The 17,485-nt window shown below is 37.2% G+C and overlaps 2 protein-coding genes across 2 annotated transcripts in view; both read right to left on the minus strand.

The window, feature by feature from the left end:
• Positions 1-9,638, minus strand: part of LOC140156851 (cytochrome P450 2J4-like) — a 28,784-nt gene extending 19,146 nt beyond the window's left edge. The window contains exons 1-2 of the mRNA XM_072179845.1: positions 9,222-9,638; positions 3,987-4,931 (exon numbers count right to left, since the gene is read on the minus strand). Coding sequence (XP_072035946.1) covers positions 3,987-4,931; positions 9,222-9,585 — 1,309 coding nt within the window. The 5' untranslated portion in view covers positions 9,586-9,638. The remainder of the gene's footprint in view (positions 1-3,986; positions 4,932-9,221) is intronic.
• Positions 9,639-15,545: 5,907 nt separating this feature from the next.
• On the minus strand, positions 15,546-17,440 carry LOC140157700 (cytochrome P450 2U1-like). Its single transcript, XM_072180940.1, has 2 exons — positions 17,089-17,440; positions 15,546-15,727 (listed from the first exon to the last, which is right to left on the minus strand). The coding sequence occupies exons 1-2, from the start codon at positions 17,438-17,440 to the stop codon at positions 15,546-15,548; spliced, it is 534 nt and encodes a 177-aa protein (XP_072037041.1).
• Between the last annotated feature and the right edge of the window lie 45 nt (positions 17,441-17,485).

Below are 17,485 nucleotides of genomic sequence, written 5' to 3' on the forward strand. Positions count from 1 at the left end.
GGCGGGTTATTTTGAAACAGTCATGGTTGCACATGCAGGTACTTCTTTTGAAAGTCCTAAACAAGGTATAGCAGTCGTTGATGGGATATGCAGCTTATAGAACACGGATTTACCTCTATTGACCGTCGGCTTTTCCTCCGTGCTACATACACTTTAAGAATATATCATTAGATTTATATGATTTACTTCGAGGACTGTTATATATCAAAAATTTGAAAAATATCAAATTTTTATAATTTGTCATAAAATTTGTATTATATTGTGTTTATTGTATTTATATCAGAAAGACATGCTTCGTATTCAGAATGCAATTCGATAGGTCTGAGGTGGTCTCATGTCCCACAAAAATACTGTCGAAACGCAATAAACGCTCATTTTAGATCCCTTAATGGGAGATTTTAATGTAAACATTCTTAAAGATAATGAAAAAAGTATTGATGATTTCATTAACATGATGTATTCTTACTCACTTTATCCACTTATACTTAGGCCAACACGTATCACAGATAAGAGTGAAACTTTGATAGATAATATATTTACTAATGATTCTAACAATATTGGTGGAATTTTAATGCTAGATACAAGTGGTCACCTTCCTAATTTTACAATAACAAAAACAAATATTGACATAAAGAAAAGTCATTTTCAAAAGAAGATTAGAGACTTTTCGAATACTAATATTAACAATTTAAAAACTTACATGAGTAATTTCAACTGGAAAGCGTTTATAAAACATGATAATGTCAATAATGTCATTGAAATTTTCACTAGTATGCTGGATAAAATATACACCACTTAAAAAGAAAAATAATAAATCAAAAACCAAATCTAAACTGCCGTGGATAACAAAAGACTTAATTAAAATGATCAACAAGAAAAACAGGCTTTATAAGAAATACATGAACAAAAGAACTTCTCTAAATAAGAATAAATATAAAACTCGAAATAACAAACTAAATAAGCTCTTGAGCCCTCTATCGGGTGCTAATTTTAATAGTTTAAGCTTGTTTGCTATTGTTCTTGGAACAACATTATTTCTTTGTAAGCCTGCGGCGCAACTATTGTCTTTGAGCTAACGCTAATCAGATTACATTACAAATTAAATTCTAAGATCAAATTTGATAGTATATGGTTTTGGTGCAAACGTTATGCCGTATGTTCCTTTGAAGGTTATTGGTTGTGCATCTTCTGGTTTGACTAGTGAATAGCGGTGAAGAAGATGGGTGAAAAAGACAAACAACGCCATTTTTGCCAAGGTCTGACCAATGCATATGCGGCGCCCTGTAAGGAAATGATATACGTATTTTAAATATTATAATTTGTATGTTTACCTCTAACAGTTTCCAGTGATCATGGTGATTTTGGACAAGACTGTATTAAATTGTATTTTAAGATCCACCTGATTTTTTGATTTAATGTTATAAAAGGTCGAAACTAAGAATTCTGGTTATTGCAAAAGGATCATATGATATATTCGGAAGAAGCTTTTTTTTTTTTACAAACGAGGGTCATTCAAAAAGTTCTACCTCCATCGTCACATCTTAAAGGACATGTCTATTGCAAAAACAACATCATATCATTGGCAAGCGAATATTATGAGGACAATGAAAATGACTCCTTTTTTGAGAAAATAAGACGTTTAAAATTGATATTCCGCAAAACCCAACTTAAGCGATGAGTTTCTTCGAACGAGACAGATTTGACCTAGAAAAAAGTTGACGTCGTGAAATGACTGTGCCTGCTTTGCGAGAAGGGACTATAAACATTCTCAATGCACAGAACGTATACTGTTGTTGTTCACAGAAAAAAACTCTGAATTAAGTATTACCAATTTAATGGTTTTAAACATATCGATAAAATAAGCCGCTTCTTTTTTTTATATATTAGTAAATTGTGATATTACATGTATATCAATATCATGAGAAATATTTGGACTAAAAAATAAAATAAAAATTATTTGAGCTTAGAATTTCAGCGTGATCAATCTGAGACTAGCATATAAACCGTGTTAAGTCCACAAACTCATGTATCTGATTTCCTTGTGCGATATTGCAATGCTATAGTTATTATAGTTTCAGTTGGATGAAATATTACAAAGCAAACGCATAGTAACAATACTGTGTGAGGCTTTGTTTCCCAAATGAGAACAATAGTCTGCATATTGTTATGCAGCACTGTTATGGTAAATAATAGTACAACTCATTGTTGCTAATGTCAAACTTGTCACACAAGTAAATGAGAGCATGTTATAGTGTCCGCTTCATTTACTTACGTTATAGTCCGCTGCCTTGAAAATTAATTTCGCTTCAAACGGGGGAAGAACACGTACGAGCCTGAACTTTACTCACACAATTTCTCTTTTTTCAGGAGAAATACGTATACAAAATTTGCAACGAGTATCAACTTGTAATGTAATAATTATTCTCTTCGAATAGAGATAAACTTGTTTTTGCAATAGACCTGCCCTTTAAGTACCAGGCAGTTGAAATTACCCGTGATTATACTCTTAAATCTTAGCTACACTCATAGAAATGACTTGTTCGCCTTGTTGGCGCAATTCAAAAGGAGTAAGTTTGGACAACTCAAAAATAGTGTAAAAGTTGCCAAAACAAAATTCATTTTAGTTATCCGAACTTAAAACATGCTGAAAAAGCTCAAAAGTTCCGTCAACTAATCAACTTTGTTGGCATTACTTAAAAAGTTGATGTAAGTCGTTGCGTCAACTTTTTAAGTAATGCCAACTTCTGAATTCAAGTTCAGGGAACTTAGAAAAATAAACAAGGTTCAAAGAACCAATTAGTTGAGTTATTGTAACTCAACATGTAAGTTGATGTAACTCGTTCATATTAAGGTACTTATTGTTTTGAGTTATTCCAATTTGGTACTTTGTTACTTAACGTAATTGGATCATTTTCTGCACAATTAGCAGTATTCAAATATTTATTTTTGTAATCAGTGCAAAATTTTGTATACTATAGCACACCTATGCTAACCTAGTTTCATTTTCTGAGTTGTAACCTCAATAAAGTAAGTGTAAATGAGTGCGACGAACATAATGATATCGAGTCAGCGTTACTCAAATTTGTACGCGTTGGCATTACTCGGAAAGTTGACGCAACGACTTACATCAACTTACTGAGTAATGCCAACGAACAATTTCTATGAGTGTACAAATAAAAGTTAAACAAACCATAACCCCGCTTCTGGATATCGTTTGAAGTCAAATGATATACCATTTTAAGTTTATGATGTTTATTTTTAAACACGAAATAAAACAAAATTGACCGGGGAGGAATTTACGGCTCATTCGCCGTGAACGGTCACATATGATGATGGAGGTAGAAATGTTTGAATGACCTCGTATTCTGTAAGCGGTTGTTCCCAAACAGTGGGTCGCGACCCTTTTGGGGTAGCAGCCTCTTCCAAAAGAGGTCGCGGAGCTTGCCGGAAATAATTGCATTTAAGTGCAGGGTATCATCTTATTGGTCATGCAACCACGTTTTTACCCATTTTAAAATTGGACATTTTTCGCGCGCTTTGCGTGCATTTGTCCCGGTAAAGTCATTGTGGCAGCCAGTCAGCGGGACGAATTGGAAATTTTGCCCCCTTTGGACATTTTGTCCGGTACGCCGCTGATAAAATAATAGCATTTGTATTATGTTGTGGGTGGCGTCTTATTTTTTCTTATGACGGATGTTGACTTTCTCTATACCTACTTCTTGCAAACCATGAGTATACCAATTATATACAGAAAGCGCCCAAAAAGCACCCAAATTTGCCCAAATTGAGTGCTTTTAATGGTAATTTTGCCCAAATACGCCCAATTGGTCTCCACTGAAAACCCACCCATCGATATTCCTAAAATCGCTGAAAAGGTACCCTAAAACATCCCCGTACACCTTCAATCAAGAAGATCCCCCGGCCCTGATTTTCACCAGCTTTTTAATGAAAGAAAATTTAAGCATACAAACTGTTTATATACTTACCGACTCCAAAAGGACAAACTTCCTCTCTCTCAAAATATTTTCCCTGATCATCGATGAACCTTTCAGGTTTAAACTGGTCAGGCTCTGGGAACATATTGGGATTTCTCATCACACCATATAAATTTGAAACAATAGTCGCACCCTTCGGAATACGGTATCCATGAAGTGAGGTCTCATCACTGGCCGTATGAAAAGAGCTTAGTGGTAGCAAAGAAACATGACGTTGTATCTCAAGAAGGGTTGCTCTGGTATATGACAGTTGCTCTTGATCAGAAACTTGTGGTAGTCGATTGCGGCCAACAACGGAATCCAGTTCCTCTTGAATTTTCTTCTGGATATCAGGATACGCCATCATGTACAAACAACACCAATCTAAAGTCACGGACATGGTGTCAGTTCCGGCAAAAAACAGCGTATACAATAGAGCACGCATGTTATCCTCTTGGAGATATGAAAAGGGGTCATCTGGTTTCGGCGCAGCTTCCATTGCTTTCAGATATTCGTCTATGAAATCCTTGGAGTTTTCGACATCGAAAATTTCCCGGTGTTCCTCGATACGTTTGTCAACGAACTCAAGAACATCTTTCATAAGATGTAGCGTTTCTTTAGAGTCATTATTTGGATAGTATTTTGGAAGCATGATAGACCACCCGCCCTCGCCAAGAAGGTGCATTACACGGGAATTAGAATCAGTAAGATATCGAAAGTTTTCATCATCATAATCATGACGCTTTCCAAACACAACAGCAAAAAGTACATTTGTTGTACAGTTGATGAAGAACTGGTGTGGGTTAAAAGGTTTGCCCGCGAGAGCATCCAACTCCTGCAAGAGGATCTCGGATTCCGCTGCGATGTTAGCCTCAAAGCTGCGCTTCCCGATGCCAAATCCTCGAAATGTTTGCAAAGCAAATTTCCTGTATTCGACCATGTGTTTATACGAATGAACTGCAAGTAATTAAAAATAATAATAATGGTGGCATTTTAGTTTTCATATCGCCTGCATTATGATTTTAAGGGCTGTGTAATAAATGTGAACCCGGGGAGGGTAAAATTGTGGGGGAAGGCAAGGAATTTTGACAAGCCTAAAGGGGAGGTAAGCAATTTTGGCAAGTCGAGAGGGGGCAAGCGATATTTGGCACATATTCATGGGGCGCCTTTTTAATTAAACGCTCAAAAAGGCTTAGGAAAACAGTACGGAAACGCTTCAATATGCAACTTTTTCTGCTCGCTGCGCTCGCAACATATATCTAGACCATTATGTTTGCAAATTGGGATACTTAAGTTTTTTGGCGGGCCGAGAGGTGGGGGGGCAAGCGATTTTTGGCGGGCCGCTCGGAAATTTTACCCCGGGGTTCATAATTATTGCACAGCCCTAAAATAACAATCGATCGAATTACAAAACTGGACCATGGGGCAAGAAACGGTTTTCTCGTTTCGTATAAGCATAGAGTAAAATAATTTGGGGAAATTGAAAAACAAGACAAAAACAAAAACCCGAATGGCCCTTTAAGACCAAAACGTGACGAAGTGCTACTTTACCAAAATTTAGAATGTCCCCTGACAAAACTTAGAACGGCCGTTGAATTTATATGAAGAAAAAATATCCAATTGCACCACGGAGACCCCTTAAAAGCAAATTAAAGCCATATTATAACACTTCTGTAAAAATAGATTAGTATTTATTTTACTGTCAGATATGTCCCCTTTTAATTTTGAGCCGAACAAGTGAGGTACAGCATAGAAAATTGGAATTTACTACTAGTGCCCATGCATGTTACTCCCGCGGTTGTAATACGGTACACACCGTCATCGTCCCTATATCTTCGTGTTAAAAATTGCCGTGATAGTACGATGAATCCTCACGTTTTTCAATAGCTACGCATGGTGATTTTATTCGAGATAGGCCGAGCGACTTAGGCTAAGCATACAATTTGAGATTTTGAGAGCCTGCCACACTGTTTCTATTCTATGTTTTTACGATTTTCGCATGATCAGTATATGGCTGGCCGTAACCGCCACAACGTGGAGCTGCTACGCGTAGCTTACTTTTCGCTTCGCGGAGCTAAATTGACCAATCATGTTAGATCTTTTCATTACGCGGAGCCAGTGGATGCATTCACGTTCCAGAGAGAAAACTCTTGCCAAAATTAATGTTTACTATGGGGATTTTAAATGAATCGATTGTAAATAAACCACGACCAGTTGTACAGGATCAATACCATTGTTTGATTAGTGTATAGTCAATGTTACCTTGCATGCATGTGTCATGTGTGTGGCGTGTTTGTTTGTTTGTTTGTCTACTGTGTCAGGCCAGGATCACTGACACCCACGGTACTGATACTGTCATACTATCACGGTGATCATATTGTTGAATGTTGTTGACTTTAAAATAATCATGATGCAGTCATGTCTACAGTAGAATTCACCACGACCTTTGAAGGACTTATACCCCATTAAAAGCTATTAAACCAAGATAACACTCAATGAAAACAGCTCAACTATGTTACATCAGATCTTCTCTGGTTAAATACACACTGCACTTGTGTCTGTTTTACCTGTGCAATGAGGAATGAGCTGGTATTATAGTTTCAGTTGGGTGAACGATTATAAAGCGAACGCAAGGTAACAATACTGTGGGCTTTTGTTTACGAAATGAGACAATAGTCTGCTTATTGTTAACCAGCGTTCTTGAAAATGAGAAGCTTAATGACTTAACACGGTTTAGAAATAATTTCTTCATATTTTTTGGTGTTATCTGTCGTTTACATATCCTTCCTAAAACACTAAAGTACCAATATTTCCAAACACCTAAATTAGCTAAAAATTTAGGACATGTTACAAAACTATATTTTCTAGAATTTCAGGGAATACTTTAAATATTGGCCGGTTATTTTTTACACAGTGACGTCAACTAGGCAATGGCCTATACTTCTAACATACACTATTTGTAGAGGTCACGCGTCAATGGTGAGCGCACTGAGTATTGTGTATAGGAAAACGGACAGTAACTACAGTATGTATGGCCTACTACTAGTATATAAAGTAAATCCGAACTGGTTTGCAGTTTGCTGAAGGTCGAATTCCGCAGGGACACCGCGCAAGTTATACAAATTAGCTCCCGGCGATACACTGCAGATCGCAGAACTGTGTGCATAGTTTACCACCACTCTGCCTAGCTATATAGTTATGTACAATACTGTATGAGTTTCTTATGAGTGCATGTCCATCTTAATAATAAGTCAGTTCGTACTTTTCATAAACTACTTTTTGAATCATAACTTTCGTGACCGAGGATATCTTGCAACTACGTGACGCTCGTCTGGCAAATTCTTAATGAATAAATTCGCTTCACGTAATGAGTAAGTCGTACTTAATTGGTCAGTTTTACATCCGAGTCATGAAAAACTCTAACATGATTATGATTGGTCAATTTGGCTCCACGGAGCAAAAAGTCAGTTACGCGTAGCAGCTCCACGTTGTGGCGGTTGCGGCCTACCATATCAGTATCCCATATGATATTTCTATTGCAAGAAAATTTTATTTGTTGTCAGGTTTTATCTTAAATACACTAACTGGAAATTAAATACACTAATTAGTGAGGACCGGTATTTTGCTGTGGATATGTTTAACTGCAATTTGCGGGTAAAACATTTGAAATCCTGGGTAAAAATTGTGATCATATTCAACTCTTTGAGAAAATAATAATATAAAGGAATGCAGGTAAAATCCAGCTGCACTACAATGTACATTATTGACACACTATCACTCTCTTTATCTACGGCAATAATAGAATATCGATTTCAATCGAATTGAATACGTTGCTCAGTTTTGAGTTTGTAGTTGACTACTAAGCGACCTAAGCGATCGATTGCTAGCCAATCAGATAGAATTCATTTTATTGCGTTCGGTGAAATACCACTCGCCCGTCGCTCACCAACGGAGTATTAAATTTATATTTATCGTATACATGGTATAGGACGTCGACACTATGCGGTACGATCTTCGGGGTGTGTGTGCATGTGTATCCCGCACGCCGTGTACGTACTGTTCGACTAATATTTCCATCGTAATAATAAAATGCCGGTTCCATCGTTTTATTCAAAATCTCGGATTTTGACAAAACTACAGCACCTAAAGTCTTGATTTTTGCAGAGTATCTTTATTGACTAAAGTACATTACAATCGTGTAAAAACAGAATTTAAAATTTTTTTGAGGGCGTTCTCCTCAGCAAATGTTATAATATGGCTTTAACGAATGTCCCTTTCACACCCCCTAACGACATAATTATTCTAGCAATCGCTAGCAAATTTTGGTGGCTTTTTCACAATTGCTACCAGCGTCCAGTCGTGGCTAGCGTGTCTGTCAAAATATGTGCCCCCCTTTGCACATGCTACATTTTCAAGATGCAAGTCTTTTGTGTGGATATATATAGTTCGAGCAGGATATTTTGCATATTTGAACGTTGCCGTACTGTTTTCATGAGCCATTATAGAGCTTTTATTTTAAAGATTCGCTTGATCTCCCCTTTCGTCCTTCCAAAAAGTGGCCTACCCCTTCAAATTGCCAAGCCTCCCCCCCCCATCAATTTACCCTCTCCGGGGATCATAATTATTGCACAGTTACGTTGACATGTGACGTCATTGCCCGGCAGTATGCGCGCGAATTATGGCAATTTCCATTATTCTTTGCCCTGCAGTGTGCGTACGCATCGTAGTTTGCTCAGGACACGTGTATTTTAAATCACCCACGACATTTCATAGTACAAGAAAGCCATTGAACAGCGTAGCGGTTCGTTCGAGCATATCGATAGACGAGTCCCTTGCTTTTGTTGATAAACAATGATGTTAAGTGGTCTATATTAGGCTGGACACCTTGGTCCAGCAAAAAGTCATACCGTGATATCAGATGAGTTATCGCGAACAATATTCATATCGTACTTTCTATTTTATCCTTTTCTGTGCATGCTTGTTAAATTGTAAAATACTACTTTTCAAATTGTGCGGAACGGCAACCGGCAGTGCCTTAGACTTCCCACATAGAAAAGTACAAAATCGAGATTCCGTCGTTCATTAAACTTAAGAAGTCGTATGTTTAATTTGGGCACTAGGTATGAATAATTGAATATCGTCATGGAATACATGAAAATGGGTTTTAATTTTAAGACAATATAATTAATTTTATCTTAAGAATTTTTATATAACACCATTACGTCATGAACATAATAGATTACTTACGTGTACTACCAAACATTTTGTATTCAAACTCATTGTTGAATCCCTTGTTGCTATTTAGTGGATTATTGCTTGCTTCCTTTATGATATCAAAATCATTTATCACCACAAACACTAGTCCAAATAAGTCAAAACTGCAAATCTTCCCGTATTTCTGTCCCAGTCGTGTCGCAAGCAGGTGCATTTCTTCTTTTTTGTAAACCATGGACCACATCAGCTGAGGAAGGAAACCAATGATTGGGAAACGCCATGGTCCTGGTGGCAAATTACGTGGCTGCTGCATCCACCAGACAACCAACAGAAATACCAACACCAGCACCAAAACTGACTTCACATTCACCAAATCATCATGGTAGTTAAAGACCATTTTGTTAAAGAAGCGTCGACAATTATCATGTTCTTGATAGAAGCTGCTAGTGTTCAGAAATGTATCAGATATACAGACTGATACTTTCGCAGCAGTTAGTGCTGATTTGTTGTGATCATATCATTGTGTTTTGACACCGTTGTGTTGTTACTTTGTATTTTGAACTCACGTTACGATGCTTAGGGACGCACCATTATATATCAAGGGGGCTGGGTAGTTGTTGTTTTTTTAAATGCGCGCCATCGGAGCAAAAAAAATGCACCAAAATTCATACCGATCATGGACAAAAATCACTGTAAAATATCAAATGTCCCAATAATTAAAGCCCCTTTTGGAAGCTCGAAGACGTTAGTGTTTACAAAGTCATGTACAGTCTCTCTAAAAAACCCGGAATACATGTATGTATTTATCCCACCGATAAATACCGGGTCAAATTGATGAACTTTTTGTCTTTTCTCCCGAATTTTTATTTTGCCCCCTGAACTCATTTTAACATAAAAAATAATGTTCCTGATGCCACGCGAAATTTAGGCTACAAAACTTTAAAATGGTAAACATACAGACAAAATTCGTTTCACCAATTCAAAAACAAATTGTTGAAAATATGGAATTTTACGATTAAATCAAATTGTCTCACCAAGGAGTAAAAAACAAATTCTCGCCGAGGTGTTAAAAAAATTGCTTCGTCGAGGTACTAAAAATTGTTTTGCTTCACATGAGGTGCTAAAAAAAATTGTCACGACCCCTAATGGTGCGTCCCCTGACATAGCTGTATTGTGTACTGCCTAGAACTTACTTTCTCAGTGATCCTAACATGCATTTTAGGATAATTACTAGTATGAATTTTGCACCCGTCTATTAATGTATATGTCGAAAACCCATGAGACCTTATTGAGGGTTACGGAGGGGGGGGGGGGGTAAAAAACTTTTTCATGCGTATGAAGGGGGAGTTCAAAAAGTTTTAGGTTCTCTTCCAGTGCCCAGCCCAGCCCACCAAAGTATTTATGAACACTCCCTAACATGAATAGAATGATCACTTACTCCAACGCAAAACTACAAATCAAACTATCACACCAGCTCACACCATAATTAGCTTGGTATGACATGTATATCACGTGCTTAGCGCGTGTTACTTTCTCTAGAACGACTACTTTTCAGAAAAATGTATTGTGTTCAAATACGGATAGTGGCTCAATATATCACGGATATTACGATTACGGATAAGGATAAGTATAGAGTATAAACAATAGTTCAGATTTTGATGATTAAGGTGGCTGTCATTTTCTTCGGAAGGGGGTCATAGAATATTTAGACCAAAAATAGGGGTATAATTTCTTTTACACCAAGAATAGGGGGTTATCGAATTATTAAGGGCTGGTGACTCAAAATTTTCTCGTGCTGCACATTCTTTTAACTTACGATCAAAATGTGTGCACAATTTTTAGTTATAAATGCAAAATTTCACACTCAAGTGTTTGCGTACGTCTTAGTTCCTGCAATGAATGAATAATCTTGAGTCTTTGTAGGCGGAAGGGGGGAGGGGGTGGGGTGGTGGGATTGTGGTGGGGGGTGGTTGGGGTCATACAAGTTTTTCGAATTTAGCCCGTGATAGGGGGGTCATGAAAAAATTTACTCTGGTCACCGAGATATTTATGACCCCCCCCCCCAACCCTAACCCTAACCCTAACCCCCCCCCTTCGAAGAAAATGCTAGTGCATTGAAAGGTCAACCCATGCAGATTAAATAAGAATAAATTCACATGGTGGGGGCTGGACACTTGGACATTTTCGGATCAAAACTTTTTTTATAGGCCTGTTTCCTAAACACATCCAAATTTAAAAGTTTAGGCTAATGGCGCACATGGGCTCCTTTGCCATATGGTAATGGTAGACTTCACTTCAAAATAGAGAGCTCCACAGTTATTATCTGTTTTTCATGACGTCAGCACTACTCTGGACAACGCTGGGCAAGTTGACATGATTTATCTTCTGAAAATCTTAACAAGAAATAAAGGCCGGTGGTTTTTACGGGAGGGCAATTTTAGTTTGTGCCTAAAATTTCACTTATGTCAAGGAAACCTATATACACCAGTTGGTGAATCTTTACTATGTTTACGGTATGTACATTATTCATTGGAGTACGCCGTATCAAATAACAAACAATATTAAAACAATTTATACATATGTATATTTCTCATTTCTATTAGTGGTATCTGACCTACAAGGTCGAAGAGATAGTGATACGCTTGTACATGTATGAAAATTAATATTGTCTGCTAACACATAGATATAAAATGGCAAATCACAAATTTATTTATTCTTGCACAAAACCACAGGCCTATTATTTTATCTATCACAATTAAGTTTGCTCAAGCTAAAATCTAGACCAAAAGGTCATAAATGTAAGGTTGGATAAATATGATATATTACTGTTTAGGTAAATATACAGATTACTTAATCTGTTTAATAGCAGGAGTAGCCAAACAGTTGACAAACTAAGACGACGAAACCTGTTTTATTCTGTAAAAGCGGGAGCAATTGCACAAAAGACGCAATTTATATCCATGTGTGTTTACGAACACAGCACTATTAAACACAGCAAATATTGGGTTATGTATTCTATTATATTGCTGTGTTTTGGTTCTGTGTTTAATTCTTGTGTTTTATATTATAGTGTTGTGTTTTGAAATACATCTTGAAATTTTTAATTCTTATGTTTTGTATTATACACAAAATTGTGCAAGTGAAAAGCGCCCTCTTTTGCAATTAGAAAATACCGTTGTGACATAATGCTTACATCAACGTCAAGGGCGTAGTCTTAGTTCTCAAATGTCGTTTGTTCTGTTCAATTTGCTTGTTTTAATCTCGAGATTTGCTTACTTAACAACGAAAGGGTAAAATCACAATTGTGCCACTTTTACTAGGGAAGTATGCTGTATGTGTAAATCAATGATAGCATCAAGTTTATCAAGAGTTCCTTCGTGAAATCTAAATAATGCATCAATTACACAACAATACAACATTGTTTTGACTGTTTTGACTGTTTTATCATGATACAGGTATAATGATTCTCTTTTTCCACTTACGAGAAATTAAAAGATAAATAAATATTTCACATTCTGCTGTAAAATTAAATACATGTGCATGTCAATGATTCTATCATGGTAAATACTGTTCTCTTTGTCACTCAAGACATGTTAAAAGACAAAACAAAAATATTTCACATTCTGCTGTAAAATTAAATACATGTGCATGTCAATGATTCTATCATGGTAAATAGTGTTCTCTTTGTCACTCAAGACATGTTAAAAGACAAACAAATATTGCACGCTTATAGGGTAATGAACTTAGACAAGTTCATGAAATTTGACAAATTAATCAAATTAGACAAAATAATGGACGCGCGCTGATGTTATTGCGTCTAATGCACGAGCCCCAAAGGGGGGAGTGCATTAGATGCATTAGTGCATTGATTTACATGTACAGCCATATCCCCTCGTAAAAAGTGTGAATTGTGATTTTACCCTTTCGTTGTTAGCTAAACATATCTCGAGATTAAACAAAGCAAATTGAACAGAACAAACGGTATTTGAGAGTTAAGACTGTGCCCTTGACGTTGATGTAAGCATCATGTCGCAACGGTATTTTCTAATTGCCAAAGAGGCAACAATTTTCTTTGAGACAGGCTGTAGTGCTGTGTTTGAGTGCTGTGTTTAGAAATAAGGCATGGATTTTTTTAAATTTTTATGTTTTCTATTATAGTGCTGTGTTTGGTGCCGTGTTTTGAAATGCAATCTTGGAATTTTTAGTTCTTATGTTTTCTATTATAGTGCTGTGTTTGCATTGTTTGGAAATAAATCATGATTTTTTTAATTCTGATGTTTTATATTATAGTGCTGTGTTTGTGTGCTTTGTTGGGAAATACAGCATGGATTTGGTTTTTAAATTCTTATGTTTTATATAATAGTGCTGTGTTTTAATGCTGTGAATGCAACGTGTTTTTTTAATTCTTATGTTTTCTATTATAGCTTCTCTTTTTAACAACTATTTTTATTCTGTTTTTACTCAACCAACTTCCAACACTCAGTTGCCAAAAATACATGGGTTTCAACATCCTTCACAGGGGTAATATTCATGGGATGGGCAGATGGGATATCTGCCAGGGTCTTGAAAGAATGCGCTCATGAAATTGTTTTTCCTTTGTGCATGCCACATTTTTAACTTATCTTTGAGTTCTGGTATTATGCCTGAGGCCTGGTTAAAAGCCAATTTTGTTCCTGTTTTTAAAAAATCTGACAGGCAACGTGCTGAAAATATAGACCTGTGTCATTATTGTGTATATGTGGAAAAGTGATGGAGAGATCTATATTCCCTCAATTAAAGACCAATTACACCACCTGCAACACGGTTTTATCAAGGGTCACTCCACTGTGACACAGTTATTATCTGTTTTTCATGACGTCAGCACTACTCTGGACAACGCTGGGCAAGTTGACATGATTTATCTTCATTTCTCAAAAAGCTTTTGACAGTGTTTGTCATAATTTATTGCTTCACATTGCAATCTTTTGGTTTCGCGCTTATCTAACATGGCGGAAGGAGAGGGTTGTTATTGATGGGGTTAATTCCGACTGGCTTCCCGTTGTTTCAGGGGTGCCCCAAGGTTCAATATTGGGGCCTATGCTTTTTCTTTTATACATAATGACATGCCCAGTGTTGCCCAGAATTCTTATTTAGCTTTGTTTGCAGATGACTCCAAAGTGATATTAACGGCATTATTTAATTGGAGCAAAACTTGGGATCTCCATTTTCATCCCTCTAAATGCCAGATCATATCAATCACCAGACGTAGGAATGTAATTCATCATGATTATAAAATGAATGGTGCCGTTCTAGACCGTGTTAGTTCCATCAAAGATCTTGGTCTTGATATTTCCTCATCTTTCACTTGGGATGATCACATTAACAGGGTTGTTAAAAAGTGTAACAAAAAAATTGGTATGATTAAACGCACCATTGGCTTCAATGCCCCTCGTAATGTATCCAGAATTATGTACTCAGCCTTGGTTCGTAGTGATTTGGAATATTGCAGTCCCTTTGGAGTGGTACCTCAAAGCGCAACATCCAGAAAGTTGAGGGGGTCCAGAGAAGGGTAACTAAATTCATTTTAGATTATCCCGAGGCTGAGTACAAAGAAAGGTTAACCAAGCTTCCATTAACTTTCAGAAGAGAATATGTGGATCTCAATATATTTTTCAAGTGCAATCCGGGATTATATGACATCAATCTAGATGATTATGTAGTTTTAATGGTATAAACAAAGACCGTCCCATCACCAGATTTTACTCTGATCCTTTGTTGCTGGTAAATCAGCTTTTTAAAACTGAGTGCCACAAGATGGGCTTTTTTCAGCGTATGGTGGCCATTTGGAACCAGCTCCCTAGTATTACTAGTATCAGATCTACAAATTCTGTTGCTTCATTTAAGCAACAAATTTTGGAGTTTTACCAGTCCAAATTTGCTCGCACCTGGTTGATGCAATTTCTGTTTGCACTTGGACCTCTTTTTGTAATTGTCCAAGTAACTTAACCTGCATTTTCCCCCTCTAATTTATATTTCCCTTCCCTTCTTTTTTGGTTTTGGTGGGCGGTCTTAGAGGTGCCTGGCACCTGTTCGCTCCAGCCATTCACTGGACTTTTTAAAACAAATATTGTTCCTTTCATAATATTGTGTAATTTTTGATGTAACTTATGTGCAATATTATATTTTTTTTTGTAATTCTGTGCCAGTGATAAAGTGGCAGAGTGGCACAACTGAGCTATGTGTTACATGTACATGTATATGTGAAAGAAAGAGGAGATATTTTGCATAAATTTTGCCTCATACTAGAAATGATATCCCATGATTCGTGTGGTAACCAAAAGAACTATCAAATTTCTTGATATCAGATTACATTACAAATTACATTCTAAGTTCAAATTTGATAGTATATGGTTTTGGTGAAAACGTCAGTCCGTATGTTCCTTTGAAGGTTATTGGTGGCACATCGTCTGGTTTGACTAGTGAATAGCGGTGAAGAAGATGAGTGAAAAAGACAAACAACTCCGTTTTTGCCAAGGTCTGACCTATGCAGGCACGGCGCCCTGTAAGAAATCGACATACGTATTTTAAATATTATATTCTGTTCTGTTCTATTCTGTTCCGACTGTGTCAGAATAATACCTTTAATAATACCTAATACAGTTCCCAGTGATTTTGGACAAGACTGTCTCATTAAAATATATTTTAAGATCCACCTGATTTTTAGATTTAATGTTATAAAGGTCAAAACTTTTGGTGGTATTTCAAATGGATCGCAGGGCTTCATCTTGTTGGCCATTCAACCCCATTTTTACCCATTAAAATTGCACATTGTTGTGCGCTCGCGCGCATTTGTGCCGGTGAAGTCATTAAGGCAGCCTATCAGCGGGACGAATTGGAAATGTTGCCCGGTACGCCGCCAATAAGTTTCGGAAAGTAACAGCATTTTGTATTATGCTCTGGGTCGCGCCATATTTTTCTTATGAAATTTTGGTCACGGGGAAAATGTTTGGAAAGCCCTGCAACCCGGCGGTGGGGTTCTTCGGACGAAGATGCAGAGTTTCGGATGCTGCCTTTCTCTATACCTACTTTTTGCTGCTTTTGAAACCCATCAATGTACCAATATTTCACAAAGAGCACCCAAAAAGCACCCAATTTGGTGCTTTTAAGAGTACTTTTGCCCAAATGCGCAATTGGTCCCTATTGACAATCCACCCATCGCCCAAAATCGCTGAAAAGGTCCCCCCCCACCCTTCAACAATGAAGACACCCCCCCCCCCCGCCCTGCAATATGTGATTTTTAATGAAAAGAAATGACTAATAATTATATCTAGTTTGAATTCAAAACACTTTTGTACGGGTAAAACTAAATATTCGTGGGCTTCATTTACCCATAATAGGCATACCCCACGAAGTTTGATTGTCTACCCACCTCCGAGTAAGGTGGTCAGTCAAATTATTTTGGTTTGAGATTAGCCCAAACATCTGCTAGCTTCTTTGAGCATTTTAGTGCACCGGGAGGAAAGCTATTAGGGGGTCCAGGTTAGCACATATATATACAACAGTAGGGTTACCTTTATTGGGAGTTGTCATTTATTTTCGGAATGGGGACGTCATAAATATACTGGGGTTATAACAATTTGATACCAAACTTATACCAACTTTGCATCCAAATATTTACACAATATTTATTATTGCAATCAAAATTTTCGCCGCTGATAGGTATCATAAAAAATCAGCCCGTGATAGGCGGTAAAAAAATTGACTTCAGTCTCCGGTATATTCATCATCACCCCCCCCCCCCCACACACACACACACACACACACACCCCCACACACCCCCCCACACACACACACACCTTGTGAAGAAAATTACAGCCCACTTTAATATGTGAATTTAAACATAAACGAACTGTTTACTTACCGACTCCAAAAGGACAAACTTCCTCTCTCTCAAAATATTTTCCCTGAACATCGATGAACCTTTCAGGTTTAAACTGGTCAGGCTCTGGGAACATATTGGGATTTCTCATCACACCATATATATTTGAAACTAGAGTAGCGCCCTTCGGAATACGGTATCCATGAAGTGAGGTCTCATCAGTGGCCGTATGAAAAGCACTCAGTGGTGTCAAAGTAACATGACGTTGTATCTCAAGAATGGCTGCTCTGGTGTATGGCAGTTGCTCTTGATCAGAAACTTGTGGTAGTCGATTGGGGCCAACAACTGAATCCATTTCCTCCTGTATTTTCTTCTGAATATCTGGATATGCCATCATGTACAAACAACACCAATCCAAAGTCGTGGACGTGGTGTCAGC

This window comes from Amphiura filiformis, chromosome 7, assembly GCF_039555335.1.
Source record: "Amphiura filiformis chromosome 7, Afil_fr2py, whole genome shotgun sequence".
Lineage (NCBI taxonomy): Eukaryota > Metazoa > Echinodermata > Ophiuroidea > Amphilepidida > Amphiuridae > Amphiura > Amphiura filiformis.